At 44.5% G+C, this 24,794-nt stretch overlaps 1 protein-coding gene across 1 annotated transcript; it reads left to right on the top strand.

Moving 5' to 3' along the window:
- Positions 1-14,321: 14,321 nt before the first annotated feature.
- AEN (apoptosis enhancing nuclease) lies at positions 14,322-23,961 on the top strand (the record flags this gene model as incomplete). Its single annotated transcript, XM_083586848.1, is given in 5 exon segments — positions 14,322-14,416; positions 14,418-14,468; positions 17,944-18,652; positions 22,065-22,265; positions 23,498-23,961. Coding segments are annotated over 5 exon segments (1,260 nt in total). The 3' UTR covers positions 23,702-23,961.
- Between the last annotated feature and the right edge of the window lie 833 nt (positions 23,962-24,794).

Here is a 24,794-nt window from a genome sequence, read left to right as displayed (position 1 = left end):
TTGCCATGCATAATAAACAAGATTAGAGCTTTCCTATAGAAAAGAATGACCTTCAGTGGCCTCCTAGGAAGCTATTGTGAAACGTTTTTAAAAGACTCATTAATGGAAGATTAATTAGCTTGATACTAGGGCTGCAAGGGAAGGAAAATGCTTGGATTTTTTTGAGGTGGTGGCTGTCAGGGAAGAGATTTTATAGCCATGAAATTGGGGGTGGGGTAGGGTGAAATTGTGGTTTGAAGACAATTGCTCCCTTCAAAAGAATAAACACACCCTTAGGTGGCTAAAATGGGCAAGTCGCAAAGTTTCCAAAGTATTGGGCCACAGTCAAATTTCAAAAAGGTGGGAACTTTTGGTGATTGAAATGGTGGAAGAGTGAGAGAAAATGCATTAAATGTTGACAGTTGTATCCAATTCAGGGCCAATTTTGAGCCACTTAGCTTGTGGCACTGGCAGAAATTTCTTGCGCAAGGGAAAAGGCAAGTACATCGCAGAAGATCGTTGTGCAACAGATTGCACAACGAGAATCAGCTGTTGCAAAAGGGAAAATAGAAGTACATTACCAAAGATTGTTGTGCAACAGATTGTACAACAAAAATCAGCTGTTGTGCAACAAGCTTCTGCTAGCATAACTGTTAGATTGGATCACTTTGTTGCGCAATCTTCAAACTCTGCAGGGGCTCTTGCGCTAGCAGATGGAGAACAGTGGATACGGCCCCGAGGCCTATAAGAGATCGGCAGAAAAAATCCAGATTTGAGAGTTTATTGCAAACCTCTTTGGGCATCAGGAGTGGAAATACATTAGAAATCTGATGGGAAATGAGCTGATTGGCCCTTCTGCACCAACATGCCGATTGGAATGCAATTCTCTTTCAGATTTTGCCATTCTCCAAATTTTGCAATGCAGTTCTCAACTCCCAAAAGGTACAAAAATGCATTGAAATGTGCATTTTCAGATATATTTAGAAGTATGGACATTCAATTAAAATTTCCACGTGCATTTTTTGGGGGAGGAAAGTGATTAATGCAGAAACAGGATGAATAAATGCATAGGAAATTGACATGGAGTAGGAATGAGATTGAGCGATGCCTATGGAAAGGTGGCAAATATCATGAGGGAAATGTAAGCTAAAATATAAGTTAATGTATATAACAACTGGTTGTTGTGCACATTCCTCAAGTCTTGTGGATAATGTACACAAAATCCACCCATGAAGAGGGCATTGTGCTGTGATGTTATTTTTGTGCATATGGCAAATGCTTAAAGTAAGTTCAAAAAGGGTGTTAATATTCATTTTTGATATGGCGACCACACACCTAATTTCTGGAGAGGGTGTTAAGATAATTTTTCGATTCTGATTCCTGTGAATGTGTGTAGTGGGGAGCAGAATCATGTCCAGGCTCCTTGCTGCGGACCCAGTGATGAGTAGTCAGAATGTTGGCCCAAGACATGTGGGGACTCCTCCAGTCGAGATACAGACTGGCCATGTTATATTGGCACAAAAAGCACATAGAAAATCCCACAAGTACCAACCTGGCAGTAAAAATACAGTAATTTTTTTTTATATATAAAAAGCAATATGCTGCTTTTCATGATGCTCAAAATCAGCCACCTGAGGCAGCTGCCTCACTATTCCTAATGGTAGAGCCAGCCTGATGCTGGAATGGGAGGGCGGGTTATTGGCCATTCAACCACTGAAGCACACTATATTAGGTAAGATAAAAGGTAAAGGATCCCTGGACGGTTAAATCCAATCAAAGGCAATTATGAGGTGTGGCGCTCATCTCGCTTCAGGCCGAGGGAGCTGGCGTTTGTCCATAGACAGTCTTCTGGGTCATATGGCCAGCATGACTAAACCTCTTCTGGCACAACAGGACACCATGACGAAAACCAGAGCGCACAGAAACGCTGTTTACCTTCCCGCTGCAGCGGTACCTATTTATCTACTTGCACTGGTGTGCTTTCGAACTGCTACGTTGGCAGGAGCTGGGACTGAGCAACGGGAGCTCACCCAGTTGTGGGGATTTGAACCACCGACCTTCCAATCGGCAAGTCCAAGAGTCTTAGTGGTTTAGAGTCTAGACCAGAGTGCCACCCGCTCCCTCTACCCTTACACTAGGTTACCTTGGGGCAGTCACTATCATCTACTGCACAAGATTGTTGAAAGAATGAAATAAAAAGGAAAGGTAAGCTAAATGTGAAATAAATATGCATACAATTGGACACATGTAGCTTCCATAATATAGGTAATTGGGAGACCCCACTTTCTGCCATGTTCCTGGTTGTGTGGAGATAGCTTCCATGTGTGCAGTTGGCACACTCTGAGATTCTATTCATGCCTTTTGCTAGATGCAGACAGAATTCACCAGCAACACTTACAGAACTGACCTTTAGTTATGCACAGAATGATTTCTGCTGTTGCCCTCCCAACAAGACGTACTGCATTTCTGCTTTAAGTTATAGTTATTTTTCCAAAGGTCCATCCATCCATCCGTCATGTTTGACAAATTTCATGCAAATCTGTCTTTTCTGTTATTGATGATAATACATTTTCTCTTTTTCGGTGCTACATAAGTGACTCTTACTGGAGCCTGGAGTTCCTTGGTGTAAGAACCTTTTCTTTCCCATCATATTCCTCAAGAGGAAAGGGAAAAAAGGGAGAACGGATGGTATTCCAGGTGGGTGTAATCCAACTTCAGTCTTTCTAGTATGGATGGTTGAGCTACTGACTGGGCATCTTGCATTTCTGTTGGGTATTGTTCTATTTACAAAGAAATGCTTATACCACTCTTCACCCAAAGGGTAGTTTACATCATAAAAAACCTAATGTAACATACATGTAACATAACAAAACATCCCTAAAATGCAAAAGTAAAAAAACAGTTATGTCAGTACAACTCATAGTAAGCAACAACATCAAATTGTTCATATATTATTTCAGGCGCTGATCTCGTAATCTGAAAGCTTCCTGGAGGGAGGTGTGTCTTGATCCTTTTTCTTAAAATAAAAATAAAAAAAATAAGATGGTGTGGTTAGAGTATTCCACACATGTGGTGCCACTACTGAAAAGGTCATGCCAGAAGCCCAGGCACTAGGTGCACATCATTCCGCACAGGGACCACCAGTTTGGCCTCATCTGCTGAAACTGAAGATCTGAGACGCTGAGGAGTCAGCATTGTGGGGAATGAATCCCACATGAAACACACTTGCCCTGCTCCTTATGGAAGACTAGTGATTTTGTTGTTCTTTATCTCATGACAACAAGTCACAGTCTGCCTTATGAAGCCTGGCTTCTGCTTCGGTGATGTCACAGAAACCCCTCAACTCTATCTATGGTCCCGTTAAGCTTTCCATCGTTGTCTTTGAACACAGTCTTCATGCGGGATGCATATCAGATGCATGAAGGATGGTGAGTCACCTCCTGTTCCTCTTGTTTCTGATCACCTCCGTCGTTGCTTTTGTGAGCGCTTGAGAGGAAAGCAATGAGAGGGCAGGTCCGAAATGCATTTTGCCGTCTGCCCAAAGGAGAAAACGTTGGCAGCTCTCACCAAACGTTTCTGCAGAACAGGACGGCGCCAGAATTCAGTGCCAGGTGAGTTAGCAGCTAAGCCAATAGCTGCAGGGATGGGAAACCCTTTTTCGAGGGCCACCTTCCCATCTAGGCAATCTTCTGGAGGCCACGTGCCAGTGTTGGGCAGAGCCAGAAGGAAAAGGGGGCAAAGCGATCGATGTAATTTTGGCTAGTATTTGTATCCACACACCCCTTTCTTCCCTTCCCTTCCCTTCAAGCAAGATAGGTGCATTAGAGTTCAAGGACACATTCAAGCTAAGCAGAAACAAACAGGGATGCTGTGCAGCAGGGAGGGCGTGGCCTTGGGAGATGACATCACAGAAAAGGGGTGTGGCCTAGAGAGAGTCCCAAGGACCAGGCAGAGGTCTGGAGGGCTACAGGGCTCCTGAACCTGAGGTTGTCCATCCTTGTAATTGTGCACGCTGAAATAGTAGGAACCAACTCACTAGCAAAATAAGCACATAGTTGTGTGCTAGAACTCAGCACGCTTGGACAGCCGCCTGAGGCCATACCCTGACAGGACCCACCAGCATTGATTCCTTTCTTAGGTCTCCCCCCATACACAAACACACCACTACCAGCTATTGTCAGAGCAGCACCAGGCAGCTGAGTCTAGCTGCCATTTTAATTCCCCACAATGCCCCTGATGCAGCATCACACTGGGGCTTTGTGGGAAATTAAAATGGCGGCCCTCACCCATTTGATTCTGCTAAGAGCATAGTTGCCTGCTGAGCACTGAGATCATCTGGAGGACCACTGTGTTACAGAGGCCCAAATGTCTTCCACTAGAAGCCATGCTGTGAAAACACTCTTCCAGAAGAGTTGCAGCAGAGGCATCCTCACTTTTGACTTTCAGACATTTCTTTATGTAGACACTGCATTGTGTAGCTGTGTTTTGAGCAGCCAGCAATTTAATTATCTTTAACTATATGAATATATCTAAAGAGCTTTAGATTTTGTTTTGTTTTTTGCTGATTTTAAAGCATGTGTTCTATTTTGTTGTAAATCACTTTGAGCTATTCTTGTAAAAAAAAAAATATTAACTAATGTGTTTACTAAATTACATGCACATCCACACACAAAAATACAGATTCATCTACACAGCACAAGCAACCAAGGCCTTACTTTCAATTCTCAGAGAGAGAAATAAAAGAGTTATCATGCATCTCCCAGCCTCCTCCTTTTCCAGAAGCACATCCACCTTCCCTGGTCTATCTGTGATCTCTTTCCCTCTTTCTGCTCAACCCCACTTGTCTGAGCAGAGAGGAGAAAGCAATCTGATATGCTCCTCACCATCTTTTGCAACTACCCTGCCTCCTATCATCCCCACTGCCAAAGAAACCAGCAGGTGTCTGGTCCGTATTAGAAATCTTATTTGCACAAGAGGAAAAGTGCAAATTAACATCTCTCCTCTTCTCCAGGCTGGACTTCCAGGGGGTTGGGGGACAGAGGGAGGACACAGGTTGAGAATTTTGGCACAATTGAAAGCTTCCAAAATTAATGAGGAGTGACCAGGTGGGAGGGGAAGAGACAACAGGCAGCAGAAAAAAAGATGCTGTTGGAGCTAAGAACATTTCATTTGTGACCTTAGCTAGCTCTCTTAAATTACAATAGAACGAATGATGAAGGAGGCGATGGTTTGCTATAAAGGAAGGGCTGTAGTTCCATAGGAGAGTAAATGCTTTGAATGCAGATGGTGCCGTGTTCCATACCAATCATCTCCCAGTAGGAATGGGACAAACCTCTGCCTGGAAACCTGGAAAGCCACTGCCGATGGGTGCAAGAGGGGGTGGAGTCATTCTGAGAAGAGGTGGAGCTGAGAAGAGAGGCGGAGCCTGAGAGGAGTGGCTGGTGTTCCAGCTTGAAAGCTTGCTGGACTGCACCCAGCCCACAAGCTGCCTGTGTTATGGGCTACACGCAGGCCAACAGTTCCCTACCCTGGTGCAGGAATAAATGAGCTACATAGACTAGTGGACTGACTGCATAAGGCAAGAGTCCTATGTTTTTAACACGCTGTTGGTAATGCCACCTGGTTGTTGCTTGCCTGTAACGGGGACTTTGTGGTGGTGGCTCCCCATCTGTGGAATGCTCCCCGTGGTGAGGTGCATCCGTTTCTCCTAATACTAACATTCAGGAGAAAATTTAAAACATTCCTGCTCACCCCTGGTATTTGTTGGCAGAGATAGACTATCCCTGGCCAACTTTTTAGCTGTGAGAATATGTGACTTGTTTGCATTTTTAAAATATTTAAAATGCATTCACTTATGGGGTTTTTTTGGAGGGGGTGGGTTTTTTTGTTGTTGTTATTGTCCTGGGCTCTCTAATGGGAAGGAGGAGGGGGTGGAAATTTAAGGGAATAAAAAAATCTTCTTCTTCTTCTTCTTTGGAGATCACTCATAGCCGAGTAAGATTGTTTTCGATAAACACGGTTTTAACAATGAGTCCGTAAGTGACTGTGGAGGCCAATTCTGGATCCACAGGTCCTTCCACAGTGGGGACATTGGTTTCCGGGCGGGAGTTGATCACAGTGTGCATTTGCCAAGCGTGCCTTCCTCTTAGCACATTTCTCCCTTGCGTCCTGAGTTCGAGTGTCTTCAAAGCCCATGACACCTTTGGTAAAGGTTGTTCTCCAGTTGGAGCGCTCACAGGCAAGTGTTTCCCAGTTGTTGGTGTTTATACTACATTTTAAAAAATTTGCCTTGAGACAGTCTTTAAACCTCTTTTGTTGACCACCAGCATTACGCTTTCCATTTTTAAGTTCGGAATAGAGTAGTTGCTTTGGAAGATGATAATCAGGCCAGAAGCGTCCCTTTTCAGACAAGAAATCTGTATTCTGAAATTGCCCCCCCCCCAAAAAAAACCCCTCCTTTGGTGAGAAATAGATGAAACACAAAATAATAGATTTCCCTGAGCCTGAATCCATAGACCAGCAGTCCTTAGCTTGAGGGGGTACAGGAAGCGAGGGGGATCAGAGACAGCGAGCTGTTGTCTAACTTGAAAGCTGGATCTTCTCAGCATCGAGACAGACATGTCCTGTGCAGGGCAAGATGGGGAACAGCAAGCCATCAGACTAATTTGCCGGGGTTCTTCCCTTTGAAGAGCTGGTGGAAGCCATCCGGCAGACTATCCTGCCTCTGTCCCCCGCTAGCCAAGCCACAGGGCAGGGGCGTTGGCTTTAATGCAAAGTCTGTGCATGTGGCCTGAAGCATCCAGAAACTGCCCTCTGCTGGGGGACCGAGAAGGCAGGAAGAGACAGGAAGAGCTCACGCACCATCGCAACCAATTTCCAACCCTTCTGATGCAGACAGAGCTGCTAATGAAAAGCCCTTCCAGAGAGGGAGAGCATGCTGTGTGCTGAAACCGTGTGCTCAGGAGTTTGAGCAAACACACAGATTCTGTTAAAGGGCCAAGAAGACACTGCCTTTGTTAGTTAAAGCTATTCCCTGCCCCCCATTTCTTTTCTCTCCTAGTTAAGGTTGGGGAAAGAGCTGTAGCTCCCTGATATAGCATCACCACTTGCATGCAGAAGATCCTGGATTCAGTCCCCAGCACTTCCAGGTAGGGCTGGGGAAGAGCTTATGTTTTTTACTGGCCAAATCAAATATCTTTAATACGGTCAGTGACCAGGAAGCAATTTATAAAAATATGACATTAAAAGTAGAATTGTGCTACAAATAACAGTATAAATATGGCCAATTCACAGAATTGGTGCTTATATTTATGACCAGGTTTCGACTTTTAAAGTTTTAAAAATTCAGTTCAGGTGTCGCTACTGTTTATTATCGTTCCTTCGATGTTTACAATTTGAACTCCGTTGTTGACATCATTGCTCGTCTTATTCTTGTTGCAATGTAACAGTACTTTGCCACGGACCTGTTAATTTCAGGCACTTTGTCAGCTAAGAGGTGTCTGATATAGGTGTCGTCTGTACTACGAGGGATTTTCCTCAGAATCGGTTCGATCAGCTCTTTTCTTGAGTCTCGATATAATGGGCAGTATAAGATGACATGCCCAATGGTTTCGATTTCGTTTCTGTTACAGGGACATAATCTTTGTTCGATCGGTATTTTATTGTATCTTCCCTCTAGAAGAGCTGAAGGGAGAACGTTAAAGCGGGCCCTGGAAAATGCCCATCGATGTTTAGCGTTGTCTAGAACTTTGAGATAGTTTGCTAGGTGGGGCCTTTGGGAGTTGTATAGAAGTTTATAAGTTATCGGAAGTTGATTAAAATCATTTTGGACTTCAATGTCCCTGAGTCTTTCTTTGATTATGTTCTTGGCCCTTCCCCTTTCTAAACTTAATAAATACTCTGGGGAGAGACCATATGTGGCCAGTTTTCTGAGAGTGCCCTTCAACCAACTAGATTGGAATTTGTCAAGAAGCATCAGGGAAAGTAGTCCAACCGGCGAGTTGTTAAGTCTTAGCCAAGTGCATAAGGTTCTTATCCATACTTTGGCTTTAATGCTGTATAAGCCCGCTTCCAGATGTAGGGCGGCGTTTGGGACGCATTTAGGTGTTTGCAGGATTGATCTAAGGAAACCTGATTGTATCTTTTCATATGGGTCTAGATTAGAAAGGGAGACGAGTGGTGCACCATATAGTATTTGTGCTGTTGGTTTTGCAACGAATAGTTTAATTGCAGCAGGAATGAAATTTCCTCCCGTTGTACGGTGGAATCTTAGGATTGCTGTTGCACTTTTTTGTGCTGTAGAGGAGCTGTAATTTATGTGGGCAGTCTTCTTCCTTGATGCTTGGAATATAACTCCTAGGTATTTAAAGCATGTCACTTGTTCAATCTCCTGATTGTCTAAATTCCATCTGTATATTTTCTTTTTGTTACAGAAAACCATGATTTTTGTTTTTTGGTAGTTCACTGCTAGTTTCTCTTCTCTACAATATTGGGATAAGCTGGTAAGAGCTCTTTTGAGGCCCATCTGCGTCTGGGACAATATAACCGCATCGTCTGCATAGAGTAGGATAGGCAGTTTTTTGTCTGCTAATTTTGGGGCGTGTATATCCGCTCCTTGTAGGTGGTCTATTAGGGAGTTTATATAGATGTTGAACAAAAAGGGGGCCAAAATGCATCCTTGTTTAACTCCCTTTGTTGTTCTAATGAAATTAGAGAGTTGACCTTCTTGGCTGCATCTTATACGAAGTCGTGTGTTGTTGTACAGTTTGTATATTAGTAATAGCAGACGTCGGTCTATGGATGATTTGTTAAGTTTGTCCCAGAGTCGGGTTCTTGGGATGGAGTCAAAGGCTGCTTTAAAATCTACAAATGCTGCGAATAGGTGGTGATTGTGGTGCGACGTGTATTTCTCAGCTAGCCTTGCTCTTATGTCTTCATTAGCAAACCCAATATGAGGAAATTAAGGAGCTGAAATTCTTGAGTTTCATGCCTGGAAAAACTTTCCCTCTTTAATTCCTTGGACATCAGGCTGCTCTTAAGAACAGCAGGAGCTGTTGGCTGTAGTTGTGGGAAATGCAGGGGGCCCCCCAAACTTGTGTATTCTGCATTGACACAATATTATTATTATTATTATTATTATTATTATTATTATTAATAATAATAATGCATTAACGATGGGTTTATACTGGAGCTTCTGTACTGCATTCCAGTTTATTAGTTGTTCTGGGATCCTCCCCCAAGCCTGCCCACCCCTGATTTAGGGAGGGTGGTAGAGGGAGGCTTAATTTGCGAACAAATTGTTCAGATATTGCAAATACATTGTTGGCAAATGTTCCGGAGGTCGGTTCTTTCTGTTTTTACTTATTGGATCCTCCCAGAATCCATATTAAAGGGTTGAATGCAGGATGGCATTTTGTGTTGGGAGGGGGGAAGCATGCATGAGCAACACCTATCTCACAAGTTCATCTTGGATCCCCCACAGACTCTCTGCAGAACAACAATAATTGCAGCAACGGCTCTTAAAGCTACAGCTCTTTACACATTTCTTTGGGAGTAAGTCCCATTAAACAAAGGGACACGGGTGGCACTGTGGGTTAAACCACAGAGCCTAGGACTTGCCAATCAGAAGGTTGCGGTTCGAATCCCCGTGACGGGGTGAGCTCCCGTTGCTCGGTCCCTGCTCCTGCCCACCTAGCAGTTCGAAAGCACGTCAAAGTGCAAGTAGATAAATAGGTACCGCTCCAGCGGGAGGGTAAAGGGCGTTTTCCGTGCGCTGCTCTGGTTCGCCAGAAGCGGCTTGGTCATGCTGGCCACATGACCCGGAAGCTGTACACCGGCTCCCTCGGCCAATAAAGCAAGATGAGCGCCGCAACCCCAGAGTCGGTCACGACTGGACCTAATGGTCAGGGGTCCCTTTACCCATTAAACAAAGTGGGTCTTTTCTTACTGAGTAAACATGTCTAGGATTGCACTGTTAAACTACTGTTATTAGATATTTGCAATTTACTTCTGAATATACCCAATGGGGGTGGGTGTAAACATTGAAAATAACACACACATCAGCCTGAATGTGCACATACACAAACAACCTTGCCCTTAACATCTAAAATGGCAGAACTGGACTTACAGCACCTTTGTCTTAGTTTGCAGATAGAAAAGGGTTAGTCTCGTGAAATATTTTCAGCAAGTTTTCCACTCTTCTGACATTGCACCCTGTCCCAGGACCACTATTCATTTGTTTATATCTAAATACCATTGTTTTCCTCCAAGCTCCCCATTTTAATCCTCACAACAACCCTGTGAGGTAGGTTAGGCTGAGAGACAGTGGCTGGCCCAAGGTCACCCAGTGAGCTTCACAGCTAAGTGGCGATCCCTTGTCTCCCGGGTAATATTCCTACATTATCACAGGATGTGCTTTGCGTATTCAAGCAAACCACTTCCACAAAGGAAAAGGTGTGAGTCATCGTGAGTTATCATTGCATGCATGTGCATTTCATTTTTGTTAATAATTTTTATTGTTTTGCTTTACGTACATCCATAGAAAATTTCCATCCAAAGTTCAAACTAAGACTAAAAATGAATAAATACATAAAAATACATAATAACTAATATCTTTCCCTCCACCAATTACCCATGATTATTACTCTGAATTATCAAACCTAAGCACTCTATAGTCTTTTGAGTTGACTTCCGTCCACTACCTCAATTTGAGTCATTCTTTCCTTTCCTTAACTGCCGTTTTTAGATGTTTCATTTCTTGGTATTAACTTATTTAATTATGATAACTGTTTTGTCTTTTACAAAAATTAATCAAAGCACAGTAAAGGTTTTATTTGAGAACAATGTTTTTCTAGGTAATTTTTATAACACTCCCAGTCCTTACTGAACCTTTGACTTGTTCTGTTCCTAATTATTTCTGTCATTTTAGCCAGCTCAATGCATTCAAATAACTTTCTTTGCCACTTATCCTTTGTTGGAATCTCTTCCCCCTTCCACTTTTTGGCAATAAGTATTCTTGCCACTGTACTGTAGAGGCATATAAAAATATCCTTATAGCTTGGGGTATCTGATGATAGTAAACCCAAGAGAAATGCTTCAGGCTTTTTGACGAAAGTTTGTTTGAACAGTTTTTTTCAATTCTTCATAAATACTATCCCAAAAGTTTCTAATTTTCTTACATCCCCACCACATATGTAACATTGTTCCTTCAACCTGCTTACACCTCCAACATTTATTTGAGTTTGTTTTGTACAACTTTGCTAGTTTACTAGGTGTCAAATACCACCTATAAAACATCTTCATAATACTTTCTTTTAGTGTGTAGCACGCTGTAAATTTTAAATCTCTGATCCACAAATTTCCCCATGTGTCCATCTGTTTCATATGCCCAAAATCTTTTGCCCATTTAATCATGACTTCTTTTACCTCTTCAACTTTTACTTCCCAATCAAGTAATAATCTCTACATTTTGGATAACACTTTGCTTCTATTTTGTATTAGTAATTATTTTTCTACCTTGGAATTTTCTGTTGTGAATCCATTTTTCTTATCTAATTTAAAGGTTTCATTCAATTGATAATATTGCAGCCAGTCTGTCACATAATGCCAAATTTCTTCAAATTTCTTTAACTTCAATTAAAGGAGCGTCTCCACCCCCATCGTTCTGCCCGTACACTGAGGTCCAGCGCCGAGGGCCTTCTGGCGGTTCCCTCATTGTGAGAAGCAAAGCTACAGGGAACCAGGCAGAGGGCCTTCTTGGTAGTGGCGCCTGCCCTGTGAAACGCCCTCCCTTCAGATGTCAAAGCGATCAACAATTACCTGACATTCAGAAGACATCTTAAGGCAGCCCTGTTCAGGGAAGTTTTTAATGTGTGATTTTAGTGTATTTTTGGTTTCTATGGAAGCCACCCAGAGTGGCTGGGGAAACCCAGCCAGATGGGCGGGGTACAAATAATAAATTATTATTATATTATTATTATTATTATCAATTGATTTGCCTCCTCTTCCAATAATTTTTTATATGTTGCCCAATTCTTTTGCATATTTTTTTTCTTTACTGAAATGGCTTCTAATTATGAAAGCCACCAGGGGGTTTTCTGTTGGTATTTATCCCATACTGTGTATAGTGCTTTCCTTATTATATGGGGTTCAAAAAGCCCCTGTGAACCTTCACCTTTCCATAACATAAATAGGTGTACCACCCAAATCTGTTGCCCCATCCTTCCAAATCCAACAGTTCCGTATTTTGCAGAACTAACCATTCTTTTAACCAGCATAGACATGATGCCTCATAATAGATCTTCAAATCTGGCAGGGCAAAACCTCCTCTTTCTTTAATGTTTATAAGTAACATGTTTTATTCTGGGTCCTTTGCCAGATGTAGTTTGATAAGTCTCTCTTCCATTCTTTGAAGCAACCTGCCCCGCCTATCACTAGGATCGCCTGAAATAGGAACAACATTTTGGGCAGCACATTCATTTTAATTGTAGAGATTCTCCCCCAAAATGAGAGCTTCAATCTGTTCCATATTAATATTTCTCTTTTAATCTCTTTCCATGTCCTAATGTAATTATCATTGCCTAAATTTATGTTTTTCACAGGCATGCACATGCATTTTGGTATATGAGACTGTCAACTTTTAAAAACGTTTAAACAGCCATGCTCTTGCATTGAGAAATGCAACTAGTTAAGGTCACAGCCACACCATAGGGCTTCTCCGAAAGAATCCTGGGAAGTGTAGTTTATCCCTCACAGAGTTATTATTCATAGCACCTGTAACGAAATTTGGTTATGCAGATTCTTTGGGGAACACCATGGTGTGGATGTGAGCATCTTGAGGCATGCCGTTGAAACAAGGTTAAGTTGCTTCATTTCTATGCATAAGGCTTCTGTTAAGACACAGGAGCAGGACCGGCAAAAGCACTGACAACCTTATCTGAGTGAGCACATACACCCTCTGGGAAGCCTTGACCCATCGAAGTTTCCCCGTACACCCATATGCCGTGAAACTTACATGTGTGCAGTTGTCACGTGGGACAAACTATACTTGGGTGCTCTGCACATCTAGTTCCTAAGCAGAAAGTGCCACTAGCATAAGGACTTTGTTACATCGAAAAGAAGCCCCGCGTTTCCAGAAAACTTTTTGCACCCACGTCTGAATCCAGCCGATGGGGGAAGTTTATCCTAAGCCGGTTCTTAGGAAAGAGAGTAATGCCAGGAGAAAGCTGCAAGGCTAAATACAGCTACAGGAGAGTAACTCCCTATTGCACTTAGTGATAATAAAAATAATAATTTATTATTTATACCCCGCCCATCTGGCTGGCTTCCCCAGCCACTCTGGGCAGCTTCCAACAAAATATTAAAATACAGTAATGCATCAAACATTAAAAGCTTCCCTAAACAGGGCTGCCTTCAGACGTCTTCTAAAAGTTTGGTAGTTATTTTTCTCTTTGACATCTGATGGGAGGGCGTTCCACAGGGTGGGTGCCACTACCGAGAAGGCCCTCTGCCTGGTTCCCTGTAACTTGGCTTCTCGTAGCGAGGGAACCGCCAGAAGGCCCTCGTCGCTGGACCTCAGCGTCCGGGCAGAACGATGGAGGTGGAGACACTCTTTCAGATATACTGGGCCGAGGCCGTTGAGGGCTTTAAAGGTCAGCACCAACACTTTGAATTGTGCTCGGAAACGTACTGGGAGCCAGTGTAAGTCTTTCAAGACCGGTGTTATATTATCTCGGCGGCCGCTCCCAGTCACCAGTCTAGCTGCCATATTCTGGATTAGTTGCAGTTTCCGGGTCACCTTCAAAGGTAGCCCCACATAGAGCGAAATTGCAGTAGTCCAAGTGCATGCACCACTCTGGCGAGACAGTCCGCGGGCAGGTAGGGTCTCAGCCTGCGTACCAGATAGAGCTGATAAACAGCTGCCCTGCACACAGAATTGACCTGTGCCTCCATGGACAGCTGTGAGTCCAGAATGACTCCCAGGCTGCGCACCTGGTCCTTCAAGGGCACAGTTAACCCATTCAGGACCAGGGAGTCCTCCACACCCACCCACCTCCTGTCCCCCCAAAACAGTACTTCTGTCTTGTCAGGATTCAACCTCAATCTATTAGCTGCCATCCATCCTCCAACCGCCTCCGGACACTCACACAGGACCTTCTAAGTAAACCAGGGCAAGCTCAACTCAGATCTTTCCGACAAAAAACAAAGATTACAATCAGGCTGCCCTGTACACAATTACGCGGGAGCTAAGATCCAGCCTCTTAAAACTGGACGCAAGCAGGACGACGTCCTTGCTCGCGGACAGCGAGGCGCCAGCCAGCAGCCATCCCAGGCCACGCCCATTTATGCAGATAGCCTCTCCACCGTCTTGGCTAAGGCAGCCAATCAGAGGTAGGGGGCGCGTCCGAAGCGCAGGACTTGCCCGGGCATGTGAGAGTCGCCAGATCAGCCTTTGCTTCCGGGAGCGACACGTGGGGATCTGGCTTGCTTAGGTAAGGGGGAAATGGGCATAAGGGTGGGGCGGGTCTAATCCTTAAAAGTTGGGGGTCGAAGAAGTAACTGAAGGCAAGAGAAAAAGCGGGGCTTTAGGAAGGCTTGGGAAGTTCCCAGGCCCCGTGAGGGGGTATTATAGAAGATGGTCCGCATACCTATTTTGGATTACCCCTTATCTATTTTTAGAAGGGGGTATAATTTAAGTGAAACTCGGCTGAAACGGGGTGGGACTTGTAGATTTCATAAGCTGTTTCTTAGCTGAGTAGTGGTCTGATTGAACTTTTTCCTTTTTCGGGCCCTGATAACACGGTTTGTTGCTCTTTTAAGTTTTCAAAATGTTAGATTTATTCTTTCTCCCTTTGGGCTGATTTTAATTGTGAGTTGCCTTGGACGGGCATTTGCCCATAAAGCTGCCTAAAATGGTTAAAGTAAATAAATAAAACTTCCCCCACCCCACCCCACCTCACCATATGGGAAGGAGGAAAGTTTGGGGGGCAGCCGGCTATGGGGGGCATCTAGTTCCTTATCCTTTCCTTATTTGTTTGTTTATTCAATTTATATACAATCCTTCACCCGAAGATCACAGGGCTGCTCACAAGGTAAAAATACAAAATGAGACCACAAAATTCAAAATAAAACAATAACCTCCCCCCTCCTCCTCACAGTAACCAACCAGATACTGATAAGAGGAAGCAGGTTCATCTAGTATTGTCTGCACAGACTGGCAGCAGGAATTCAGCATCACATAATCAAGTTTACAGGTCCATGGATGCAAAAATCTGCTCCTGGTCCCCCTGCTCCCTAGCATTCTTTTTTCAGCCATTTTAAAGGGCTGGGCAGAAATGCTTCCTGATATACTTCAGATTACTTAGGGATATGGGATGCAGGTGGCGCTGTGGGTTAAATCACAGAGCCTAGGACTTGCCGATAAGAAGGTTGGCAGTTTGAATCCCCGCAACGGGGTGAGCTCCCGTTGCTCGGTCCCTGCTCCTGCCAACCTAGCAGTTCGAAAGCACGTCAAAGTGCAAGTAGATAAATAGGTACCACTCCAGCGGGAAGGTAAACGGTGTTTCCATGCTCTGCTCCGGTTCGCCAGAAGTGGCTTAGTCTTGCTGGCCACATGACCCGGAAGCTGTACGCCGGTTCCCTCGGCCAATAAAGCGAGATGAGCGCCGCAACCCCAGAGTCGATCACGACTGGACCTAATGGTCAGGGGTCCCTTTTTACTTAGGGATATAGCAGTAGATTCCCATCGACCTGTTTTGTACCCCAGCCTAGGGAGGTAACATTGTCAATTATCTTCCAAAAGCAGGGGCTCTCTTGTGGTGGCCTCAGAGTTACGTAATGCTCTCCTATGGATAGTTCTTCTTTGGCTTCTCTCTGTAGGCACATGAAGATTGCACATACATACCCTCATAAGGCACTGAAAGCTAGGTTCTGTTTGTTAACATTTGTTACTCATATGTAGCGTTAATTTATTGTTTTATAATGTTTATAAATGGGTTTATTTTACATTACGTTATGAACACATTGTTGTTGAAAGGTGGACCAGATACCTTTCATGGGATCATAGAACCAGAAATATTTTTAAAATAAATATAACAATACAATAACGTTTACTTACTATTAACATTGATCAGGATTGTCGCCATTTTTAAGCTGAAGACCCAACAACAATTTAAATCATTTTCTTTTTCCTCTTTTTTTTTTACCTTTTATTGGCTTTCCTTTTTAAGATGATAAACCTGAGAGCAGAGCTTCAAAACACCACCCAGCAATTGTAGGCACTTTGAAAGTAAGCAATAAATAAATAAAATAGAAGAATTATATTTTTAAAAAATCTCAGATGAGGTTTGGAGCATGGGACAACTGAGGCAGGAAAAATAAACTGACCTTTCGGAAAGGATAGGGTTCAATATATTTCTGAATGATTAAAATGAGCTGGCAAGACCACTGGCACCCCATGCAGGGATTACCAGAGGTCTTTGCCACGATCAAGACCGTGCTAGAACCCTGTGGTCCTTCTGCTGTTGTTTTGGTACAGCTCCCATCACCCCCAACCATTGGCTAGCTGATTGGGGCTGATGGGAAATGTAGTACACCCAAGATCTGGAGAGCCACAAGTGCCCCATCCCTCACCTAGGACAATCTTACCAGCCTTGGTCAGCATGTCCAGGGAGTGATGGGAATTGTCGAGGGAGGAGTCCCTGGGTGAAGGCATTCTTTCCAAATGCCTTTTGCTGGACAAGCTGAAAACTTTCCCTCAGGCTGGATTTGATTTAAATTAAATCGATTTAAATCACTTGTCAGTAAGACTTGATTTAAATCTTTTTTTTTTTCTACAGAAAGACTCATTCTTGCTGGTAATATTCTTAATATTTACAACCAGATGAAGGTTTCATTTTTGGAATAATAAATTTTCAGAGTAGTTTTTACAGTTATATCAAAAATTACTGATTTGCTTATAATATTAGAAATACATTGACAGATAATTACAAAATTATTGTGAGGTTTAATAAGTTGACTGCTTATATTTGGACAACTTTTCTGCTGTACTTTATTGGAAGGAGAAAAATAATCATTTCCTTAATAACAATTTAAATGTAGTTAAATTTATTCAACTAAAATAATAACATTATAGCATATGTATCCATGTTTGTTAACTGATGTGGTTTAACAATTTTTTTATTAAAAAAACCTTAGACTGAGTTTTAGCACACATGAAAAACAAATCCTTATTTCCTGATGAGTAGCCTTAGTTTGGACTATAATGTAACTTAAATAGAAAACTATCTTTAGAAAAAAATTTCCTCCAAAAGCATTTTATTTTAAAAATCCAATTTAAATTTTAAAAAATCTGATTAAAAAATAATAATCTGTGATTTTTATCCACCCTGCTTTCCCTGTTCCTGGGTGGAGAGGCGGGATATCACCATCCCACAAGGAGATAGCGCCTTATTTGCTCTCCCCACCATGCCCCTCTCTGCCTTCTCGTGTATGGATCAGCCTTTCCACCCAACCTCCCGTTCCCTAAGTCTCCCGCATCTTCTTCTTCTTCTTTTTTAAAATAACTTTTTATTCAAAATTAAAACAAAACATATTATCCAGAAACGTATCATCCTTATTCTCCCCCGTTTTTCCTCCCTCCCCCCACAGAACCCACCCCCAACTTCCCTCAGTTCCAGTCTTTGATTTCTCTAAAAATGCTGTTTTCTGCATGTTACACAGTTGTATAGATCCTCAAACTATTTAGCTGATTATTATCAATAAAAAGTTTGTGAATGTTCATTCAAAACCAGCCAAGGAGTCCAGTTCGCTTTGTTGCGTCTTCAAATACTTTGTAAAGGGTTCCCATTCATCTTTAAAGTCACAGTTATCCTTGTCCCGTAGCTTGTATGTCAGTTTTGCCAATTCTGCATAGTCCATCAAGTTTTCTTGCCATGATTCTTTAGTTGGGGTTTCTTCTTTCGTCAGGATGCCGTCTACCACCAACTGCTCGCCAGGTGGGGTAACTCCAGCGCAAGTGGTCCAGGTGGGTAACTTGGGGATGGATGATGAGCAGGACCTTGGGTGCCTCTGCCCTAAGTGGGGTCCGGGCCACGACAAAGGTTCCCGGGATGCTGAAACCTCCGGCCAGAAGAAAAAGAAGAGCCGCCGATACCAGCGGTTTATGGCGCGGAGGGCAGTGGAGCAGAGAGGACTGCAGGGAAAGGCCCTGCCGACGACTTCAGGCAGCTCAGAAATGGGTGGTGCGCTGAGATCCTTCCACTGTGAAGTCAGCCCTTGCGGCCAGTTGTTCCAGGAGGATGTAGCAGGGGCTCCTAGGGAGCCTTGCCTGCTCTGTCCGGTTGCGCCAGGCACTTCAGTGAACCCAGGCAGGTGGCCGACATCTTCCCAAAGTCTCAAGGATCAAGTAGCCTCCCCTGGCGGGAAGGGCGCCGGTTCCTTATCCCGCCTGACGCCCAGGAAATGTGTGGCGCTTGACTGCGAAATGGTGGGCACGGGCCCCGCTGGGAGGACCAGCGAGTTGGCGAGGTGCACAGTCGTGAACTACGACGGGGATGTCATCTACGACAAGTACGTCCGGCCGGAGCTCCCGATAGTCGACTACAGGACTCGGTGGAGCGGGATCACCCGGCGACACATGGAAAAGGCCACTCCTTTTAAGGTTGCACGGAGCGAGGTAAGCAAGGGAGGGAGAAGAGGGGTTGAGGATTGGAATCCATTTAGCTGGAGAATTAGATGCTTGCTGCAGAACCAGCGTGGTCTAGTGGTGAGAGGGTCAGACTAGGACCCAGGAGACGGGGGTCAAATCCATGAAATTCCATGAAGGCTGTTGTTGCTGCTGCTGCTTCTTTGACAAAAATTGCGAAACTGATGTGGAAAATGTAGAGAACTGAGCTTCCAAGATTTGAAAAATGAGAAACAGAGAGCCAGTGTGGTATAGTGGTTAGAGTGTTGGACTAAGACCTAGGAAGCCAGGGGTCAAATCCCTGCTTGGCTGTGAAGTTCACTGGATGGTCTTGGGCCAGTCACTGCCCCTCAGCCTAATTTACCTCACAGGGTTGTTGTAGGGATTAAATGAGATATTAATAATAATGATTGATTATTTATACCCCACCCATCTGGCTGGGTTTCCCCAGACACTATGGGTGGCTCCCAGCAGAATATTATTAATTTAAAAAAAGCGAACATCGAACATAAAAAACTTCCCTAAACAGGGCTGCCTTCAGATGTCTTCTAAGGGATGCGGGTGGCGCTGTGGGTTAAACCACAGAACCTAGGGCTTACCGATCAGAAGGTTGGTGGTTCGAATCCCCGCGATGGGGTGAGCTCCCGTTGCTCGGTCCCTGCTCCTCCCCACCTAGCAGTTCAAAAGCACACCAGTGCAAGCAGGAAAATAGGTACCGCTGCAACGGGAAGGTAAACAGTGTTTCCGTGTGCTGCTCTGGTTCACCAGAAGCGGCTTAGTCATGCTGGCCACATGACGCGGAAGCTGTACGCCGGCTCCCTCGGCCAATAAAGCGAGACGAGCGCCGCAACCCCAGAGTAGGCTACGACTGGACCTAATGGTCAGGGGTCCCTTTACCTTAAAGGTTGTATAGTTGTTTATTTCCTTGGCATCTGATGGGAGAGTGTTCCACAGGGCGGGTGCCACTACCGAGAAGGCCCTCGGCGCTGGACCTCAGTGTCCAGGCTGAACGGTGGGGGTGGAGATGTTCCTTCAGGTGAACTGGGCTGAGGAGGGAACCATGTATGCCAGCTTGAGCTCCTTAGAGGAAACGGGGAGATATAAATGCAACTAAATAAATAATGTTATCACTTCTAATAAGCACCTGTATTCCTTAGATACTGCACTGTACATTTAAGAAGAAGAACGATCCTGTCCGCCAGCTTGCAGTAGCCTAGAAGGATTTGGAAAAGCACAAGCGGCTTTTAGGAACATAGGAAGCTGCTGAAAAATGAGTCGTACCGTCGGTCCTTCTAGCTCAGTATTGTCTGCTCTGGTTGGCAGAGGCTGCCCAGGGTTTCAGGCAAGGGGCATTTCCAGCCCTACCTGGAGTTGCACGCACCTTCTGTGTGCACCCTTAAACTGTAGTTCCTGGACTCTTTAAACATTGGTATGATACTGCTTTCAATGTCTCGTGCAGGTGGGGCCCATCTCCCACTTCATCCCTTATTCCCAACATGCACCTGACGTTCAAGAGACCCTCCAAAATGACATGGGGTGTTTGGGCCGGGACTCCAGTTTGTGATCTGCAATAATCTTGTGGGCTCTTGCCCAATCGCACCTTTTGCAACTACTTCAAACCTTCGGTTTTCCCGCAGCACTGACACCTCTGGATTTTTTTTGTCGGTCACCCTAATTTGGCTCCACTTCTCTTGGCACTCAGCACCTGAGTTTGCTATTAAGGAGAGTGATACATTTTAACCTTCCTACTTTATTGCATCCTTCAAAATTACAATCGAGAAAATTTAAAAGCTCATAATGCTCCCGCACCCTTGTCGCTCGTTCTTTGAAGGCTAACGGCGCCTAGGTTAATTAGTACATCATTACCAGTTCGTTTCAAGTCTCTGAATACAAGCCTTTTAATGTTGCATTTGATTGGCTTAACCCATTTCACAGGGGTCAGTTCCAGGTGAATAATTGCTGGCTACCTGTCTGTTGCAAAATGCTCTGTTCTCTTGTCTCCATTCCTGGGTTTGTATTTGCTGGCTGAACTTATCCACTTCCTTTCTGTTGATGTTTTAACACGTGTCTCTCCCCCCCACCCCCCCGTGTGCTATGGCCTGGCATGCCACTATCAGAAGATCAGGGTTTAATTTTCTTATAGTTGTGTCCCATTGATATAACCCAACAGCATTGCTAATGGCTTGTGGTGTACCTTGTGCTTTGTAATTTGCACAGCTTTTGAGTCCAAAAGGTTTTGCACTTTTTGTACAGAGCCATCGGGAATACAGTCATACCTTGGAAGTCAAACAGCTTAGTTCCCGAACGTCACAAACCCAGAAGTGAGTGTTCCAGTTTGTGAACTATTTTTGGAAGCCAAACGCCTGACAGGGCTTCCTGCAGCCAATCAGAAGCCACGCTTTGGTTTTCAAACATTTTGGAAGTCTTAACGGACTTCTGGAACGGATTTCATTTGACTTCCAAGGTACGACTGTATTATTATTATTATCATCCTTTATTAATCGCCTTCTAAAACAACGTTTCAACGTGCTTTACGTGTAAGATAAATGAAAACAGAAAAATGAAAAGCCCATTGGAAAGTGTGGTTCCTTCCGGAAAGTGCAGATAGGGGGTGCCTTTTAGTATCACAACAGGAATGCTATTCCACAGAATAGGAACCTTCCCCTTGTGTATAGCTGTACCGATTTTCATATTACTGTTATTTTTGCATTTATAGTCCACCTTTCCTCCAAGCAGCTTAAGGCAGTGTACATAGTTCTCCCTGCCATTTCATCCTCCCAGCAACCCTGTGAGGCAGGTTAGGTTGAGAGGGAGTGACTGACCTAAGGTCATACTCACTGAACCATCATGCCTGAGCGTCAATTTGAACCCTGGTCTCCCAGGTCCTAGTCCATCACTCTGACCATTACACCATACTGGATCTCTTTATTTTTTCTGTCAGTTTGTATTGCCATAGTCTCACTATCACAATTCGCTTTGTAGCGGATGTCCAGACCCCTATAGGAAATGGGCCAGGATGAATAATTTAAGGGCTCTCTTATTCACAGGAGAAAAATCAATAGATAGGTTTGTGTGCTTTTGATACAAGCTTCTTTTTACAGTATTTATTCTTCTTTTCACGTAGAAATCTTCAAATTGGATCTCTTCTCCTAGACCTAGTCCCAGGCTAAAGAAACCCATTCAGCCTCTGCCCCAGACCCACTAACTGCTGTAGCTCACAAATCCCCAGGATTCCAAGCAAATATCCCCTCAAATCCAGTCACGCCACATAACATGGTTTGAAACAGTTTTAAAATATTTCTGACCCACCTTTAAAAATGCAGAGCACAGCCTATCCTCGCCATCTTCCTAAGGCCCTCTATTTGTTACGGCAGGTGGCTAAACGGCCTTTTAATTCTTGCAGATCCTACAGATCGTGAGGGACAAGATAGTGGTGGGGCACGCCATCCACAACGACTTCCGAGCCTTGAAATATTTTCACCCCCATGCCTGGACACGGGACACGAGTCGGAGCCCCCTGCTGAGGAAGAAGATGGGGCTCCCTATGAAAGCCAGCGTCTCTCTCAAGAGCCTGGCTAGTGAGCTGCTACACAAGAATATTCAGGTAATTTAAGGAGATGCCTTCCTCTCTCAGTTCCAGATCCAAGTAAGGTACTCTTGGAAGAAACTTTGTTTTCGAGATCCATTTCAGTCGGGCTTTAGGTCCAGTTTTGGCACAGAAACTGTCTGGTTGACCTGTATGATGACTCCTGTCAGGAGAGAGACAGGGAAAACATTCCTCTGTTAATTCTCTTTAACCTCTTGGCAGCATTCCCTGCCATCAGCCATGGTTTCCTCCTGGAGCGGCTGTCTGAATTGGGGTGGGCAGCAGTGCTTTGCAGTGCCTCCGGTCCAACCTGGATGGTCATCTCCGGGGGGGGGGGTCATGTCTGGGGAGTCTGTTTGGTCCTGTGGAGCCTGCCTTCAATGTGGGGTTCCTCAGGGTTCAGTCTTATCCCCTAATTCTCTAACTGTGGAATGCTCTCCCCAGGGAGATTCACCTGGGCCCTTCATTACATATTTTTAAGTGCCAGACTAAAATCATTCCTCTTCTACCAGGCCTTTGGATAATCAAACAATCCATGGCTTTTTAAACTCCGGGGGTGGGGTGGGGTGGTGGTATTATTTTGCTTGTCACTATGTTAATGTATTTTTATATTTATAAACCTCCGTGTTGGTCCTCTGATGAAGGGTGGAAAATAAATTGTTAAATAAATTAACTTACTAGGCAACCCCGATAGGATTCAGAGATAGAGTTGTACTGCCGTTGAGCACAAAGGTTCATTTCAGCTATCATGGGTTATCTTCCTATATACATAAAAAGGCAAGGTTGTCATCATGCAGCCCCCCGTTGGAGGAGTTGTAGTGCCGCATCGCAGTCCTGGATTTGCATGAAGACAGGGCAAAGGAGGCGAGCAAAGGAGAAGTTGGGTTTTGAGATGTTTGAACAACATCATAGGTTTAAGTAAAGCAGGAATGGAGGAACACTGAGGATGTGGTGGAGGGGTTGAAGGAGCTGGGAGGATATCGGGGATGTTGGATGAAGTGGTAAATGGAGGGATTGAGGTTGGCGGAGTGAGGAGGGATGAGAACCCCCAGTAGTAGAATTCAGTGCTATTGGACTGGCTATGATGTACTTCTTAAATAGGAAAACTTAGGATTGTTCACTGCAAATATATACTTTATAAAAAGTTGGTAGGAGTGGTTGGCTTGGGTCAGTGCTACTAGAAGGCACATCTTGAGGACTAGAACCTTACACACAGTTTGGTGTTTTCCCCCCCCTTTCCCATCTGTTAGGTTAGCCGAAATGGACATTCATCAGTAGAAGATGCTCAGACGTCTATGGAGCTTTACAGATTGGTGGAGGTACAATGGGAACAGACACTGGCCAGTAGCCTCCCGCCAAGCCTTCCAAACAGCCCTCCAGATAGCAGCTGGGAGAGTGTTTGCTACATGGATGACCAGTATTGGCCCAAGGACTTTGATGCAGGCTGTACATGAAGGTGCAAACTCTAGAACAGCTTTCCCCAACCTGGTGCCTCCAGGTGGTCCTTTTATTTTTTTAACTCTATCACGGCTAGTGGTGAGGGACAATGGGAGGTGTGGTTCAAAACATCTGGAAGGCACCAGGGGCAGGGATGCTGCTCTAGAATGTGTAATCTGGACTGTCACTTGAGTGGGGAGGCCATGACTGAACCTAATGTAGCAGCTTTATTTATTGCCAAATTGCACAACCCAAGAATACACGATTCTACTGGTGATGAGAGGACTTCTGTGTTCTTCATTTGATCGGAAGGGGCTGCTTTAGGGTTGTTCTTCTGAAGGAAGAAAAGGGGAAATCTTCCAAAAAGATAAACTGCCTATACTGGCCCTTTAGTTAGTTTTGACCATAGAGAAGAGGTTGACCCTTGATGATGATGATGATGATGGTGATAATTTATTATTTATACCCCACCCATCTGGCTGGGTTTCCCCAGCCACTCTGGGCAGCTCCCAACAGAATATTAAAAACATGATAAAACATCTAACGTTAAAAACTTAGCATCTGATGGGAGGGCACCGCTACTGAGAAGGCCCTCTTCTGCCTGGTTCCCTGAAACTTCGCTTCTCACAATGAGGGAACTGCCAGAAGGCCCTCGGAGCTGGACCTCAATGTCTGGGCTGAACAATGTGGGTGGAGACACTCCTTCAGGTATACTGGGCCGAGGCCTAAAGGTCAGCACCAACACTTTGAATTGTGCTCAGAAACGTACTGGGAGCCAATGTAGGTCTTTCAGGACCGGTGTTATGTGGTCTCGGCGGCCGCTCCCAATCACCAGTCTAGCTTCTGCATTCTGGATTAGTTGTAGTTTCTGGGTCACCTTCAAAGGTAGCCCCACATAGAGCACATTGCAGTAGTCGAAGCGGGAGATATCTAGAGCATGCACCAATCTGGCAAGACAGTCCGCGGGCAGGTAGGGTCTCAGCCTGCATACCAGATGGAGCTGGTAGACAGCTGCCTGGACACAGAATTGACCTGCGCCTCCATGGACAGCTGCGAGTCCAAAATGATTCCCAGGCTGCTCACCTGAGAGAAGAGGTCGGCAACATACTG

This window comes from Podarcis filfolensis (assembly GCF_964270895.1).
Source record: "Podarcis filfolensis genome assembly, chromosome: 14".
Classification (NCBI taxonomy): Eukaryota; Metazoa; Chordata; class Lepidosauria; order Squamata; family Lacertidae; genus Podarcis; species Podarcis filfolensis.
Note: the sequence above shows the minus strand (reverse complement) of the source record. Positions and strands in the feature narration are given on the sequence as shown.